The sequence below is a fragment of the Heterodontus francisci genome, chromosome 4 (assembly GCF_036365525.1).
Source record: "Heterodontus francisci isolate sHetFra1 chromosome 4, sHetFra1.hap1, whole genome shotgun sequence".
NCBI lineage: Eukaryota > Metazoa > Chordata > Chondrichthyes > Heterodontiformes > Heterodontidae > Heterodontus > Heterodontus francisci.
The window spans coordinates 122,158,166-122,176,160 of record NC_090374.1 but is presented as its reverse complement, the minus strand read 5'-3'; the positions used below and the strand labels follow the sequence as shown (position 1 = coordinate 122,176,160).

General features: G+C 41.8%; 1 protein-coding gene across 2 annotated transcripts in view; it reads left to right on the top strand.

Annotated features, from left to right (window-relative positions):
• Positions 1 to 393: 393 nt before the first annotated feature.
• The window catches only part of fancc (FA complementation group C), a 221,779-nt gene continuing 204,177 nt past the window's right edge, over positions 394 to 17,995 (top strand). The window contains exons 1-2 of one of the 2 annotated variants that reach the window (XM_068030085.1): positions 394 to 460; positions 14,819 to 15,067. In XM_068030085.1, the coding sequence (XP_067886186.1) occupies positions 14,897 to 15,067 (171 nt within the window). In that variant the 5' untranslated portion in view covers positions 394 to 460; positions 14,819 to 14,896. Of the gene's footprint in view, positions 461 to 14,818; positions 15,143 to 17,995 lie in introns of both variants that reach the window. The other variant, XM_068030084.1, reaches the window with a different exon arrangement.

Genomic DNA, 17,995 nt, shown 5'->3' with positions numbered 1-17,995 from the left:
ATGCTACAGAAATTCTGACGGGTGACAAATCAGGCGGGCACCTTTCATATTCAGGTCTGCACTTAATTTTCACCCTTTCTCCTTTCAGCAGACTCCTTCTCCAAAACAGCAATTTTATAAAGCTCGGAGCAGCTGGCAGTGCCGGAACCAGACATTGCAAATATAATCCAACCTGAAAAACCCACTCATCAAAACAAGTAGCCGTGATTGCTGTGCTAGTTTAAAGTGATTCATTGTGCTCGTTTGCAGCTTACGATTCATGGCTCTCGGCATTTGCAGTGCTTTCTTTAAAATTGCAATCTCAAGACTTTGAATGAAACGGAGGGCTTTAATACCAGTAAAGAAATGCTGAAGGATCAGCTGGAAGGGGTGGGTTTTTTGCGGCTGCTGTCAATCAGAGCTGGGCGGGAAGCTCGAGCGCCGGTTCCGGGTGCAGACAGACAGGGTGACCGATCTGCAGGTCAGTAACATTAATCATTCTACACAATGTTGTCCAGATATGTACTGAAAGAAGTTAAAGTTGTGTTTCCTCTGAAATTACAAGTGAACTACTCAGGCCCGTGGTGTTTCCACACAACCGGAGTCTTCTGAGAGACACGACGCAAGATCCGAAAGGGGCTTTGTGGGCAATTAAACGTTATTCTTATAAAGCCTCTTCAGTCTGACAGACAATAAGTACTATTTTGTATAAACATACTTGTAAGTTTTTTTTTAGGGGGTGAAGGGTCCTGTCCAAATTCACTACTTTCAAGTTTTATTTACAAACTACTCACGAACATGTGAAAACGAAAGTCAGGAAAAGGGCAGCTGCTCCATCAAGTACATCCCCCAATCAGCTAACGCCACAACCGGACAAAACCACAACGCTAGGCCAGTTTAGTGGGGCAGGCACTGGGAATTTCATTGCGGGGCCCTGAAGACGATCAGTCATGTTCTGGGAGAGGCCGTGTCGTCCAACTCCTCTTTGAAGCAAATCATTGTGTGAAATGGAAACAACTTCTATAAGTCGATATTTCTGTGAAAGCAAATATCATCTGCCATTAACCTAGTCCTGTGCTTCTGTAACATAAACATAACGTCCTGTGCCCTCCCCTTCCCAACCATATCGAATAGCCTGCCTACATGGCCCAGATTTGACGTTTTTATTATTTCAAAGACTTCAATGAAATCTCTTTGAACAGTATGCTTTCAAGAGCATAAAGCCCCATCTCTCTAAGTTTGTTGTACAGTACGTTTTTTTGGTTTGTTTTGTATTTAAATATTCTGACAATACATTCTGGTGCTGTACAAAAGTAAAATGCTGTGAATGTTTAAAATCTGAAATAAAAGCTGAAAATGTTGGAAATACTCAGCAAGTCGGGCAGTGTTTGTGGCGAGAAAGAGTGAACGTTTCAAGTCGACTTTTGGCCAGAATGTTCTGAGGAAGGGTCATCCACCTGAAACGCTAACTCTGGTTTTCTCTCCATAGATGCTGCCTGATCTGCTGAGCCTATATTGAATGACATCTGCCAGATGCGTGCCGGTTTCCCCCATCGCATCTAGACCTGCTTGTATTCTGTTTTTCTCGTCCTAACACTGACACATCTTTGTGGGGGGAGAGAGGGGAGTAATTTTTTTTGCTGTTTGTTTTTGGCACACTAGCGGTGCTAGAATCACAGTTAAATTTTCCAGCGAGGAAATTTGTGTGGAAGCCATTTCTGCTGCTTTTGCACCTTTTAAAAGGCTTTCGTCAAGTTTCCTTGTGCTTCTGGAGCTGCCAAGACCCCACTGTCCTGTTTCCATACAGTCACCAGTCAGCTAATGACTCTTGAGATTGAAGTGCCTATTATACACACCACTACACTCGGATATGTTATGCCGAGCACAATACAGCCTTTTGGGGAGTGAGTTCCAGATTTCCACCATCCTTTGAAAAATTTTGATTTTCACTCTTGAATGGCTAGCTCTAATTTTAAAATTATTCCCCTTAGCTCTGGATTTCACTCACCAAAGGCAATAGCTTTTTTGTACCTACCCTGTTGAATTCTTTTAGCATTTTAAAGCCCCTGATTAGATCACCTCTCCATCTTCTGGACTCAAGGAAATACAAGGCAAGGTTATGCAACTTTTCCTCCTAATTTAACACTTAAAGCCCTGGTATAATTTGCACTTTATTCCCTTCTAGACCAGGCAGATTTTAGCACCTCTCCAATTCCTCTTGTTTGCCATATGGATGGGCTTATCTTGCCCGTTTTTACCCACCCCAGTTTACTAATAAATGGTCATTCTGACTCCACTACTCATCCTACTACATGAGAACACAGCAGCCCTTTTTACCCCCTCATGTTGAAATCATTACATCAGCGAGGACATCAGCACCTGCGGACATCAGTGTCCCCTTTCCAATGTGAAGCTAACCTCCATTAGGAAAAAAAACATGTTCTATTTTATTACAATAAATTCCTAAGTGTAGAAAATCAGCCTAAACCTTTTTCGCATTATTCTCCCCTGGGTCCCTACAATTGCCTTTTTGAAAAAAAAACTTATTTTATTCATCTTCTAGGTGACACCCGAGTGCCAGGATTGTGAGAGCTTATTTTGCTGCTCATGGGATTGAGGGGGCCCTTGTCTCATTGCATCTTGCTGCTTGGTAGCTTGCTGTCTCCTCCCATGTTCCATTGGTATAGGGTTATGAAGGGAATAGCTGCGGGCTTGGAATGTACTGGTGTCCTGGGAGACGTCCGTATCTACTGGCTGCTACTCCTGGGTGGCTTGATCCTCATCAGTTTCCTCCTCCTGTACCCCCTGTTGCTGTGATGGATCTGCAGGAGGGTAGAAACCAAGAATGGGTGCACATCATCCCCATGGAATTAGGAGACAATAGGAATTGAAAGTTGCACCCTCGGAGCTTTTCAGGCTAACCATGCAAGCACAGTCAATAACCTGGTGCTAGCAAGGTACTTCTGACCTCACCATTTCCCACAGTGAGAGCCATGTGTCTCCATGAGTTTCATGGCCTTCTCGAAGTGGGTGAGCTACTAAAGGTTGGGGACCTCCCTCCTGTGGCCTGCTTGTGGTAAGTATTGTGCAGCAATTTGTTCTGCAAGATGTGCTATTGAATAAGGGTAAGGCTAGAATGTGTACCAACTGGCATGAAAGAAGTGAAGTAAGAGAAGTTAATGGGAACCTGGGGGCAAACTTTTCGCTGGCTGGAATCATACCTATTAAAAAGGGAGATGGTTGTGCTTGTTGGAGGTCATTCATCTCAGGCCCAGGACATTGCTGCAGGGGTTCCTTACGGCAGTGTCCTAGGCCCAACCATCTTCAACTGCTTCATCAATGACCTTCCCTCCGTCATAAAGTCAGAGTGTTCAATTCCGTTCTCAACTTCTGAGATAATGAAGCAGTCTGTGCCTGCATGGATTAAAATCCTGGAAATCTCTTCCTAACAGCACTGTGGGGATATACCTACATCACATGGACTGCAGTGATTCAAGAAGGCAACTCACCACTACTTTCTCTCGGGCAATTAAGGATAGGCTTGAATGTTCTTGATTTCATCCAAATACTATCAAAATATTGCTAAGTTTTGCAGTGAAGTTATTAGAGAATGAAGTTAAAGAGCCGAGCACTGTTTCCCTCTTATCCACTTGTCTCCCAATCTGCTGCTGGAAAACACAGGCTGAACTGTCTTTAGAAAACCTGTCCAGTAGTTTTCTGGTAGTGTAGCTGCTTACAATGGTATTACACCAATGCCTGTACTAATGGATATGCAAATAAGCAAACCTGAGTATCTTGTGTGTGTCAACCTCTTGAGACCACTGGCGGACGCAGTATTTTTTTTAAAGATGCAGCACTGGTGCAAGTCGCATTGAGGAAATTCAAAACTTTTGCATCATCCACACACTTGTGTATGGTTCCCCAGCATCTTCATCCAGATGATTGATAAAGGTGGTAAACTACAACATCCCTAATAATTTCTGTAACACTGCACCAGTGACTGTTGCCCACGCAAAACGATTTGTCGTTCTTCTCCTTGACAAATCTCGTTACTGATCTAACAATAAGGAGCTGGCAAATAGGTTCCCAGGCCATTAGCTAAGGTGAATTTACAGATTTATTTGCTACAGTATGGTGTATTTTTGATTCTCTTGACATTTTAAAGCCACGAAATATTTTGCGGAGGGAAGAACCACAAGACTTTTACTTAATTTTTGTCACAATGCCAATGGCGTGAAATCTTTACTATGGATAGCTTTAATGAAAAGGTCCATGCGACTACAAAATTGGAAGTATGAATTTTTTTCTCCCTACTTCCACTCTGCTAAATTATTGACAGAATTTCATTTTTCAATAAAGTTATTGATGTTGCATACAAAAAAAGTGAAAAGTTGATCATTTTCTATGATGGTGATTTGTTTAAATCTGAGTATGACATTTACAGTGTGAATACAAAATATATTGTCACAGTTGTTATGCTCATAAAGGGAACAGTGCTGAAATATGAAATGAACTGGAGGAATTATGAAGTAAAAGTCAACTATTGAACTGAACTACAAAAAAAGGACACATTTGTGCCACAGACAAGGTGGAGTAGAAGTCAGGTGACCCTATCTGTACTGTCAATGAACATGTTTGTCTGTTGAAGATGAAACCCATTATCCACGTCAGAATTTGGGGAAAACACTTGAAATGGAAAACAGCCTATTCCATGCTAACAACTCCTATCTGCAGGAATAGAGGTAACAAAGACTTTTACAGACCAAATGACTCTGCAGCCAGGCCTAAGATAATAGGTGTCAAATAGCACCACTTTCGCAGAATGGACCATATTCAGAGCCATCATGTAACAATGATTCCCATTTCTTTGAACATTGTATGAATCACACCAGGGGAGAGAGCCCTTAGTCACCTGACTGACTCGCCAACCCGACAGGTTTCTACCTTTAAAAGGTATCTCTGTCTGGAGAGAGAGAGAGGCAGAACAGCCGGAGAAGACCTTTTCTAGCCAGAACAGCTGTGAGATAGTTCCAGCTAAGAAGGAGCCCTGCTGATCACATCTTTTAACTACTGCAGCAGAGAAATTGCACGGTAACTTTGGAACTCTTCCGTCTGTGAAAGTGAATGAAGATTTCCCACCATCAACTTCAGACTGAGGCTTAACCAGAAGGAGCCTGTGACACTTCATCCTTTGCAAGGCAACCAATGTTAAGGCCTGCACTGTTGAACGATTTCCATCCAAAAAGGTTTTTTTTAAAAACAATGAGCTATTTTAGAACAATTGGACGCTAATTGCAAGCTACCCTGTACTCTATCTTGTGTGTGTGTGTGTTTTTGTGTGTGTGAATGAATGCATGAGTGGATGAAGTTGTGAACATTTTTTGGTTATTATGTAAAAAAAAAAGTATATATTTTTTAAACCCTCAAGAAAACCTGTGGTTTGTCTATTTATTTTGACCCTTAAAACACTAGGGGGCTCAGGCACTTTTTAAAACACTATCTGCAGTCAGTTGAGAAGTGAAAAGTGGAGGTCACCCACATCACATCCCATCTAGCACAGTGCAATCTTATTGCACAAACTACAGAATTGTTAGAGAAAGGTAGATTACGACATTAAAAGCCTTTTTTTAAAAACTAGAAAGAAAATTATGCTCATTAACATAAGAGATGTTCGTGCTAGGTAATAGAACCCTTCTCATTTCAGGACTTCATTATCAGCATCAGACTCCCGGGTCAGGTGTCATACAGCCAGATACAAAGTGAAGCTCCCTCTTCTCTGCCATTACTATTACACCACTGTGTCATCTTGTCCTCCATTTCTCACACCAATGTTTGGTCTCTCTGAGAAGATGGCCAATTATTGTCAAATTGGGGAGTGTTTGTTGCTGTAGACCTATTCCCAATAACCTATTTCACAAAGGATCCAGTCACCATCAGATAGGGAAGACTTTCATCACAGTCTGGAATGGGTTTGAAGCCAGGGCCTAGAAGGGAAAGGTCAGCTTTCAACCTGCTGAGCCGCCCAGTTCTCAGACATGAAAATGTTTGTGCAGATAAATGTACAATACATTTTCGCTTTTTTTTTCTGATTGGAATATTTTAAGGTGCATTTGATTTACAATTGTGCTGTTGCTTTGCACATGCACTACAAGTAGAGGGGGTGACTTTATTTTTACTATTAATGCAGAGTTTTATCTACAGGAATTGTGTATCAGTAATTTGGTTGGGCCCTCCTGCAATTTCTTGTTCATTATTAGATTGAAAATTATGGGGTGTTGTGCGCCTGAATTCCTGATATGTCTTGCTGGACAAAGCAGGATGTCAGGAGCACAAAGTTCCAGAGACGAGGGCTGCCTTAATACTGGACTGAAGTGGAGTGGTCCTCTTGGCAAAATTAGTCCAGCCCTACTTTGCTTTAGGGCCAGGTTGGACTCTTAACTCCTGATTCATATCATAAATTTGGCATCAATGTGAAGCAGAGCTGAAGCTAAATTTGTGGTGTAACAGTCACTAGGAAGTGTTGTGTTGTTGCCACTTGTTTTAGAATCATAGAATGATTACATCACAGAAGGAGGCCATTCGGCTCATCATGTTCATGTTGGCTGTCTGCAAGAGGAATTCGCCTAGTCCCACTCCCTGCCTTTTCCCCATAGCCCTACAATTTTGTTCCCTTCAGATAATCCAGATCCTAACGACTTGCTGGGTAAAAATGTTTTTCCTTATGTCACTGTTGCTTCTTTTGTCAATCACACTAACTCGGTGTCTGGTTCTGGATCCTTTGGCCAATGGCAACAGTTTCTCCACATCTACTTTGTTTAGACCCCCTCATGATTTGTACCACCTGTCAAATCTCCTCATCCAAGGAGAACAGACCCAGCTTCTCCAACCTATCCATCATTTATTTAATGTTAATATTTGTATGTTTTCAGTGTGATTTTGTTAAAATTATTGAAAAGTGACTATTTGGTGGGATGGGAACCAAAAAAAAAAGTTTGGTAAGGATGATTGATTCCAACATCGTACATACCCAAGTTCCTGCTGTGCTTACAAGTACCTAAGAGGATATCATGAAATAAAACCCTGTTTATTGTGTGACGACCAGGTGAGAAAGGTGTCTAGGGATCCCTTTAAGCCTTCACCTGGTCTTATTGTAACAGGGTTATAATTTTTAAACTCACTGTGTTTTGAGCTCCCCCTTGGTGAATCCTTGTTCACTGCTTTCCAATTATAAGTCAAAGAAATGAGCACACCAGGTTTTCTTAGGTTTAAAGAAGGAAAGTGAAATTTATTAAAACTTAAATTTAAACTCTGATACGATTAACGCCTACGGATATACGACGCGCCCACGCTAACATGCACACGTGATACACACATGCAAATAGGGCCAGAAAAGAGCAGAAGAAAAATAGAGGTTTGAGGCAATATCAGAAGAGTTTCTTGTTTACTGTGCTTCGAGCTCACTGTAGTCCTTGATTGTAGGTAGTCTTTTCGTTGGGGCCCAGTATTCTTCTTCAACTGTGTTCACTGTAGGAGATTTTTCTCTCTTGGGGTTCATGTGTATTCATTGAGTTTTCTGTTCCGTGAGAAAGAGATGAAAGCAGACAGGAGAGAGATGTTCTCAGTCTAGGAGCAAACAGCTTTCTGAATTCAAATTCTCTGTGGCAAGTTCAAATTCAAAAAACTCCAACAGTAAGTTAACCATGTGACTAAACTGGTCTGACCATGTCTGTTTGTGTATTTGGCCATCTTAGCAGTTAACCTGGAAGGCTAGCCTCTCCACCTTCAACATCTGGTAATCAAAAGTCCATCGTGGACTAAATTGGAACAGGGAGTGGTGCCTTTGTCCGTTCCAAGTACTGTCTGTTACTATGCAAATGTTTTTTGAGTCAGGGGCTTGGCAATTCCTTGTGCTAGGCACTCTTTTTTTTTTTTCCCCAGCAGCAATTTTAAGTTTTAATGTTCATGTGGCGAAATAACTTGGCCTCATTCTTGGCAGGTGGGGGCCTGCATGACAATTGATAAATATCTTTTGACTCCCTGTTCAGTTGTGATAACAGTAAACTGCTAAATAGAATAAAGCAGATCTCTTCTTTAGTAAAGCAGCTTAAGATTGGCTAGTACTTAAGATGAAACTTTTCCTATTGACTACAGTATTTGAGAAAGTTTTTTTTTTTGCTTTGCTCCAGTTGAGGGGGCATGTGTTGCAGTCATCTCCATGGTAACTGTTAAAGGGTCCTGAGGTGACACTGTCCCATAGGTAAAGTTTCTTCTCAAAAGTAGGATTGAAAATGCCTACTTCTGGATAAATGTGTCTGGGCTATGGATTTTGCTGGACTTTCAGTCTCTTTCTCTTCCCCCGCCCGCCAACATCTTTTTTTTATCATTCAAGTTTTTCTCCTGCCCTCTTTTCCTGCAGTTGCTGATTTGGGCTGGGATATGGACCCATGGGCACTACTTGTATTCTAATACCTCACTGAAATGCCTGTTCTTCATGTGTGAACCTAGACTGTGATTGTCAATAGATTATTTGATCATGAGAGACATTATAAACAGAGCCTAGTTCCAGTAAGAGTTGTTGGAAACAACCTGGAGCACAATCCTGGCTGTTTTGCCATCACTTTCCCATCCAACATGTCCTGAAAACCCTTGTTTGCATCCCTATTGCCAAAGCTTAGATAAGCTGACTCAGGACATGGAAGCTCAACCTTTATCTTTCCCTCATCTTTCTCAAAGTTGGATACTATTCTCCTTATTGTGAGTACCAAGAAAAGATTAAAGTGGTTTCTGTGAGATTCTCTCACTGAAACATCTTGGTTTCTCTTTGTGCTTTAACCCGGTGAAGATGTTTTTAAATAGATATTTTGTGAATGATGGGTATGTTGTTAATTCTGGTGTCCACTTGTATTCTTAGTTTAGGGATGGGCAACAAATGCTGGCTTTGTCAGTGATGCTCACATCCCATGAAAGAATTTAAAACAAATTTTATTTTTGATTCCATATTCCCCTCTCATTAGTGGGACCGGCTTGGCGATTTTACTGCAGATGGCATCTTAATTGGCCACCTGCGGGTCCACTAATGTAGCTGGCAGCAATTAGAGAGCCTCAGCAGCACCACTGGGAGAGGTGGGCACTGCTGAGGCAGGCAGGAGACCTTGAGTGCGCCTCTATGTTGAGGTACCCTTGGGCAGGTATGTAAAAATTAAAATTTAGGGGGCTGAGGGCGGTAGACCCAGCGGGACAGAGTGGAAACTCCTTCAGATGGTCCATTGGGGCTGTAGGGATGGTCTTCCCTGCCCGTGGTCCCCTCTTTGGACTGTGGAGCCTCTGGCTCTGATGGCCCCTGGGTTGCTGCGGGGAAGCTGCCCTCATGAAGCTGGTGGCCTTTCCAAGTGGGGTGACTGCCCCATCATTGGCAAAATGCTGGTGGCCCCGTAAAAATGGCCCCTAATTGGGACTTTAATTATGCAAATCAGCTGCTCACCTCCATGGATAGGGCAGCCAATCTGCCTCACAGCCTGCCGCTGGAAAATTCCCGGCAATGAGATAGTGATGGGGGAGCCATCTGACATGGCTCTCTGCTATTTCACCGACCTCACCACCTGCCTCCCACCCCCTTCCCCTGGCTCTCCCACCCAGGAGCTGGTAAAATTCAGCCCAATGACTCTGACCCCCCAATCCCACGAGCCCTAATTTTGTGTAATAACATCTTGCTTGGCACCTTTATCGAATGCTTTTTGAAAATCCAAAAGTACTATATCCATTGGTTTCCCCTTATCTATGCCACTGGTTACAACCTCAAAAGACTCTAACAGATTTGTCAAACGCAAATTCCGCATCATGTTGACTCTGCCAAGTCATATGATTTTCTAAATGCTCTGTTGCCACATCCCTAATAATAGATTCTAGTATTTTCCTAACTATTGATGACAGGCTAACTGTCCTACAGTTCCCTGTTTCATCTCTTCCTCCTTTCTTGAATATTTGGGTTACTTTTGCTATCTTCCAATCCACATGGACAATTCTAGAATCTGGGATATTCTGGAATTAAAAAAAACACTGCATTCACTATCCCTGTAGCTACCTTGGATGCAGGCCATAAGTCCAGGGGATTTGTTGACTTTTTGGCCCATTAATTTCTCTTGTTTTTTTTAAATACTACTAATTTCTTAAAGTTCCTCATTTTCAGTGGACCCTTGGTTCCCACTATTTCCGGAATAGTTTTTGGGTCTTTTATTGTGAATATATGTACAAAGTGTTTTTAAAATGTTTCTGCCGTTTCCTTATCCACATTATAATTTCTCCTGTCTCTGCCTCCAAAGGGCTCGTGTTTACTTTCTCTAATCTTAAGCTTTAACAATGTGTTTTAATCTCTGTTGCTTGTTTACTTTCATACTCCCTTTTCTCTTTATCAGTTTCTTGGTTGTCCTTTGCTGAAGTCTAAAATCTTCCCAATTCTCAGGCATTCTACTCTTTTTGGCAACATTACAAGCCTCTTGCATTAATCTAGTACTATCTTTAAATTTTCTTGTTAATCACAGTTGGACCACTTTTCCTGTGGGGGTTTTATTCCTTAAGGGAATGTATAATTTTTTGAAAATTATGCATTAATTCTTTAAATGTTTGCCACTGCTTATCTGACATCATACCTTTTAACTATTTATCTTTTAGTTTCCCAACCTACCTTAGCCAAGTTATCCCTCCTTACCCTATAAAGTTTGCTTTGTTCAGACTTAAGACTTTAGTTTGTCACTTAACTAAATCACTCTCAAACTCAATATAAAATTCTTCATATTATGATCACTCTTCTCTAGAGGCTCCTTTTACTCATTGCACAATGCTAGATCTAAAATATCCTGTTCCCTGGTTGTTTCCTTGACATACTAATCTAAAAAGCTATCTTGTCGACCTTCCATGTTTTGTACTAGTACAAATGACTAGAGGTCAATCATTGTATAGTGATGCGAATAATTTGAGATGAATTGAGAGGATCACACAAGAATGCTATTGGTATGACATTAAAGTGTTTTGCCTTAAGTGCTTTTTATGCCCCCTTCCTAGTATTTTCATAGTAATGTCCTAAAGATGCTTATTGACAACACTGCTAATGGGTGTACTGTTGTTTGGGAACTTAGAGCTATTCAGTGGCATTGATTCAGATCATTGACATACCAGGACTGTCGAGGCTTTTGTCTTTGTAGACTGCTCAACACATGCTATGGAACCATCTGAATCACCTATATAATTTAAATCTCATCAGGTGGCACAGTGGTTAGCACCGCAGCCTCATAGCTCCAGCGACCCCGGTTCAATTCTTGGCACTGCCTGTGTGGAGTTTGCAAGTCCTCCCTGTGTCTGCGTGGGTTTCCCCTGGGTGCTCCAGTTTCCTCCCACATGCCAAAGACTTGCAGGTTGATAGGTTAATTGGCCATTATAAATTGCCCCTAGTATAGGTAGGTGGTAGGGAAATATAGGGACAGGTGGGGATGTGGTAGGGATATGGAATTAGTGTAGGATTAGTATAAATGGGTGGTTGATGGTCGGCACAGACTCGGTGGGCTGAAGGGCCTGTTTCAGTGCTGTATCTCTAATCTAATCCAGGCTATGAGTATGAACAACTCTAGGTGCTCTGAAATAGGAATTATTTATCATTAAGCAACAAGTTTCGTACTTCCAACCCATGAAATATAAAGAGGAACCAGTAAATGAGAAATATAAGTACAAATAGTAATGCTTTATTGAGGTTTTGTGTGGCACATTACCGGGGATTTTGGGCTAGAAATTTCCTATGCACAATAGTTTATATACCCTGGACTTGACAGTATAATTTTTAAAATATAGTTCGCCTTGGATGGCTCAGTTGCCTTCTTTATATTCTATATCCTTCCAAACTAGGGACCTCTACCAACTAGAAGATGAGGGCAGCAGGTGTCTGGGAATACTACCACCTGTAAGTCGCCACACCATCCTGACTTGGAAATATGTTGCCATTGCTTTACTGTCGCTGGGTTAAAATCTTGGAACTCCCTCCCTAACAGCACTGTGCTCACCGCCACCTTCTCAATGGCAATTAGGACAGTCAATAAATGCTGACTTTGTCAGTGGCCACATCCCATGATTTTTTTTTTTATTCTTTCATGGGATGTGGACATCACTGGCTATGCTAGCATTTGTTGCCCATCCATATTGCCCTTGAGAAGGTGATGCTGAGCCACCTTCTTGAGCCACTGCAGTCCATGTGAGATAGGTACACCCACAGTGCTGTTAGGAAGGGAGTTCCAGGATTTTGACCCAGTGACAGTGAAGGAACGGTGATATAGTTCCAAGTCAGGATGGTGTGTGGCTTGGAGGGGAACTTGCAGGAGGTGGTGTTCCCACGCATCTGCTGCCCTTGTCCTTCTAGGTGGTAGAGGTTGTGGGTTTGGAAGGTGTTGTCTAAGGAACCTTGGTGTGTTGCTGCAGTACATCTTGTAGATGGTACACACTGCTGTCGCTGTGGGTGGAGGGAGTGAATGTTTGTGGATGGGATGCCAATCAAGCGGGCTGCTTTGTCCTGGATAGTGTTGAGCGTCTTGAGTGTTGTTGGAGCTGCACCCATCCAGGCAAGTGGAGAGTATTCCATCACACTCCTGACTTGTGCCTTGAAGATGGTGGACAGGTTTTGGGGAGTCAGGAGATGAGATACTCGCCGCAGGATTCCTAGCCACTGGCCCTGCTTTGGTCGCCATGGTTTAGTTTAGTTTAGAGATACAGCATTGAAACAGGCCCTTCGGCCCACCGAGTCTGTGCCGACCATCAACCACCCATTTATACTAATCCTACACTAATTCCATATTCCTACCACATCCCCACCTGTCCCTATATATCCCTACCACCTACCTTTACTAGGGGCAATCTATAACGGCCAATTTACCTATCAACCTGCAAGTCTTTGGCATGTGGGAGGAAAACGGAGCACCCGGAGGAAACCCACGCAGACACAGGGAGAATTTGCAAACTCCACACAGGCAGTACCCAGAATTGAACCCGGGTCGCTGGAGGTGTGAGGCTGCGGTGCTAACCACTGTGCCGCTCATATTTATGTAGCTACTCCAGTTCAGTTTCTGGTCAATGGTAACCCCCAAACTGTTGATAGTGGGGGATTCAGCGATGGTAATGCCATTGAATGTCAAGGGGAGATAGTTAGATTCTCTCTTGTTTGAGATAGTCATTGCCTGGCACTTGGGTGGCGCAAATGTTACTTGCCACTTGTCAGCCCAAGCCTGGATATTGTCCAGGTCTTACTGCATTTCTACACAGACCGCTTCAGTATCTGAGGATTCGTGAATGGTGCAAACATCCCCACTACTGACCTTAATGATTGAAGGAAGGTCATTAATAAAGCAGCTGAAGATGATTGGGCCCATGACACTGCTCTGAGGAACTCCTGCAGTGATGTCCTGGAGCTGAGATGATTGACCTCCAACAACCACAGTCATCTTCCTTTGTGCTAGGTATGACTCCAACCAGCGGAGAGTTTTCCCCCTGATTCCCATTGACTCCAGTTTTGCCAGGGCTCCTTGATGCCATACTCAGTCAAATGCTGCTTGGTGTCAAGGGCAGTTACTTCAGTCAGAATGAATTAAAAAAAAATGTATTTTTATATTTACACGAGACATTGGAGGCTTGCTGACATGTTGCAGCTGTTAGCTGTTTTAGCTTGAATAGTTTGTGCTGTGATCTAGTGAAATCTCAAAGCTTCATTGTCCACTGGGCAAGCTAAATAGAAACTGGGGAGGCCGGGTTTCTACACAGAGAAAATAAAAAAAAGAGTTGACAGGCTGGGGGAAGGGCATAACTCGGGTAGGAATAAGAAAAGGCTATATTATCCCTCGTGACCCAGGGACCAGGTCCTTTATATGCCTCTACTGTGTTCGATCCATAACTGGTCAGTTTTCTTTTTACACAAAAACAAGAAATGCTGGATTCACTCAGCAGGTCTGGCAGCATCTGTGGAAAGAGAAGCAGAGTTAACGTTTCGGGTCAGTGACCCTTCTTCGGAACTGACAAATATTAGAAAAGTCACAGATTATAAACAAGTGAGGTGGGGGTTGGGCAAGAGATAACAAAGGAGAAGGTGCAGATTGGACCAGGCCACATAGCTGACCAAAAGGTCACGGAGCAAAGGCAAACAATATGTTAATGGTGTTTTGAAATTTTTACTTCAACAAAGTACAAATACTTTCATAACTGGCTACAGAACTGGGATTGAATGAACTGTTCAAGCAATGCTTGTGTGGTTTATGTTCTCATCTACATCTTGATTTTATTACAGTTTAGTACCACATTTGTTTTCTCTCTTTATAGGTTTGTGAAATGCCAGAAGTATAGATTTTTTTTTTTCCTTTTGAAATCTTTTCTGTAATTTCTCCCCTCCCTCGCTGTTTACATTTATAGGATGTGTCTCCACCAATGTCAATAAAGGTAACTATTTCAACAATGGTTGTCTCATTTACTTTTCAAAAAAATGTTTTGTGTACAAATTAAAGGCCCTGTTATACTACAAACACCAAGGGTTAAAATGCTTGTGTGTATACATGTTTCAGGATTGTGGTTGAATTGTTACTTTGTACAGAGTAGTATTTTATTGCTGTTGTAATGAAATGCTGGTGATGACAAATACAAATGGTAAAAATTTGAGCCCCAGCTGGGCAACGGACTTTAAAGTAATTTACTTATTAGAACTCACTTGCTGCCATTTTGGCACAATAGATTCATTATATTTATACCTTTCTGATTTTCAAAAAAACTGCTCAGAAGCCTCATTGAAAAAATATTGAAAATTCCCTTCATTCTTTTGCAGATTCCACAGTGTTAGCGGAAGAATCCTTTCCTTTTAAATGACCATTAAAACTTGATTTTGAGTTTTGTGGCTTGTGGTATGGCCAAAGGAACTTCCATTTCAGCTTCCAGCTTTGGCTTTGAATACTGGTTGAATAAGGCTGTTGAGTGGGGCCAGACCACCACTTTTGAATCGCAGCAAGATGTCTGCCTACACCTGCCTAAATTACAGGAGTTCCTGAAGCAGATTTATGGAGCCATACAGCATATGGTAAGCAACTCACGGAAGGAAGGAATCATTGAAGCCATAGCCAGAGACAATCTGTTACACAGATTGGGACAAATAGTAAGTTAATAGTAGCCAAGAGACTGTTCCTATTTGTTTTGCTGGACCTCAGTGTAGCTAGTTGGAAACCAGGCAATACTTAATGCTAACAGGAATGTATTTCCTGTAATTTTGATTTATTATGAAAGGAGGCTTTCTCTGGCTTGGTAGACATGTCACATGAGACTTCCTAGCCAATCAAGTAGCCTAATTTCCTGACTCTTTGAAATAAGTTGTAAGATTTTGAATTGGGTAATTAGCAGTTTTTTTCACTTGCAAGTTGTACCTTGCCTTCGGATTGTTGCATTGATTACAGACACTGACCTGGTGACATCATAAACATTTCAAAGCAGAAGCCTATAAATGCATCCAGAATTTATTACTTATGAAAACTGACTCTTCATTTTGAAATTAAGACATAATGGTTTGAAAAAAAAGTTGTATTCTAAATACCAGAGTAATAGGATCTTTGTGTTTTCGTAGGTAATCTATAGAAAATTTTCATTTTAAATCATTGCCTCCCCGTCTGGGTGTAAGGCTAAAACCTTTTTTTTTCTCTTTTGTGTCCTCTGTCTTTCCTTACCTTCCTGTCTTTTTCTCTAACTTTCTCTTTTTCCCTCTTTTTTTTTGTTGCCCCTTTTCCCTCCCTCTTTCTCAGTTTCTCTTTCTTACTTTCTGTTGCATTCTTTCGCTTGGCTTGTACTCCTGATGTTTCTCTTGTTTTTTGTCATAAACCCAATAAATCTTGTACAATGTGTTAAAGGGAGCATGTTAGGAGAGTTGTTTCAAAAGTTAAGAACAATTTTTTGAAGTATAGATAAGGGTCCTGCAGGTTGTTAAGTTCGCTTGCATAACCAGCAATGCTTTGTGTTTGCTTCTAATTTTGAATCTTTATGGATTGTGAATGCAGTGCCTTGTGTGACTGACTCAATCACTTCAGAGAGCATTAAAAATCCATTGCGTCGTGTTGGCCAGGAGTCACGTGTAGATCAAACCAAGTTGGGATAGCATTTTCGCTTGCCAGAAAGACATTAGTGAACTTTCATGGTAATTTTTTTCTGGTGCCAGCCCACAAACTACCATATTTCTTAAATTCATTGGGAATTTTGAGTTCACGGCTTTTGGGTTGCTAGTCCAGTACCAGAACTATCATGCTGTTGTACCTTTTTTTGTGACTGGTTTAGTCATTAGGACCTATAAGATCAAAATTATAACTGAATGCTGCTTTTTGAAGAGTGATTCTGTTAATGGTTTTGGAGAGTGCCAGTGCTACCTTTTAGATGGTATATCAGTTTCCAATGAACATCATCTTTTTGTTTTGAACAGCCTACATCATAGGCTTGTGTATTTTTGATAAATTAGCCTGTGAATACTGAAAACAGACTCCATTTCTGAGAGCATACATAACTTTGCAATCATAAAATCTGAACATGAATTTAGTGAAGTCTTGTAAGGATAGCAGTAGGCAGCATGGTGGCATAGTATATTGGAACTTTAATGTACTATGGTATGGAATTCTTCAAGATTGTTCCAGATAGGGACCATTGTATAAATAGTATGAAAAGTGGAGGAATATGTCGCAGAACCTAGCTAGTAGCATATTTCTTTAGTGTCAAATGTGTCTGGGGCAACATCCAGTTGAAATTAATAGCATCACTCCCAGACATGGGCTGCGCCACCCTGATCAGTGTTGTTATCATATCAGAGATTCGAGAGGCAGTGACCCTAATTGGCAGATGAACATGAAAGTTGAAATAAACAAGGAAATTTTATAAATTGCACTATTTTTCTTACTACTAGCTGACATCCCATGCCATTACGGATATGCAGTGGAGACATTGGGACGTCAGCTCTTTGGGTTGCTGGCATGCAGAGTGGTCAACATATAAGATCCTGAGGGGTCTTGACGGGATGGATGTGGAAAGGATGTTTCTTCTTGTGGGAGAATCTAGAACTAGGGGTCACTGTTTAAAAATAAGGGGTCGCCCATTTAAGACAGAGATGAGGAGAAATATTTTCTCTCTGGGTCGTGAGTCTTTGGAATTTCTTCCTCAAAAGGCAGTGGAAGCAGAGTCTTTGAATATTTTTAAGTCAGAGGTAGATAGATTCTTGATAAGCAAGGGGGTAGGTGGAAATGTGGCGTAAGCAGTTCAGCCGTGTTATTGAATGGTGGAGCAGGCTCAAAGGACTGAGTGGCCTACTCCTCCTAATTCGTATGTTCATATTTTCCTATGGGTGCCTGGTAGGCAAGGCCTGGAGGGGAAAATGAAGGATTTGGGCAATTATAACAGTAGCAGTGAGGGACACAGAGTTAGTACGATACCAATGGATGAGGATAAGGATAGGAGCTGCCAGTATAACGACATGGAAAGACCAAGGCTACTGAGAAAAGGGTGGTGTGTGAGAATAAAGTTGTTGAATGTATGTTCAGGGTGTAATAGATAACTGTTCTGAATTCTTGAGTAGTGTTTGTTTATTTTGCCATAAATGTTCGTCAGGAAGCTGTATTGGCAAAGGTACTCTTGCTAATTGTATATATGAGTGAATTACATGAGTCATTTGGCCAATCTGAAAAGTGTGACAAATTTTGCAGTAGGGTTCCAGTGGGCGGCGCAGTGATTAGCACTGCAGCCTCACAGCTCCAACGACCCGGGTTCAGTTCTGGGTACTGCCTGTGTGGAGTTTGCAAGTTCTCCCTGTGACCGCGTGCGTTTCCGCCTGGTGCTCCAGTTTCCTCCCACAGCCAAAGACTTGCAGATTGATAGGTAAATTGGCCATTGTAAATTGCCCCTAGCGTAGGTAGGTGGTAGAAGAATGGTGGGGATGTGGTAGGGAATATGGGATTAATGTAGGATTAGTATAAATGTGGGTGGT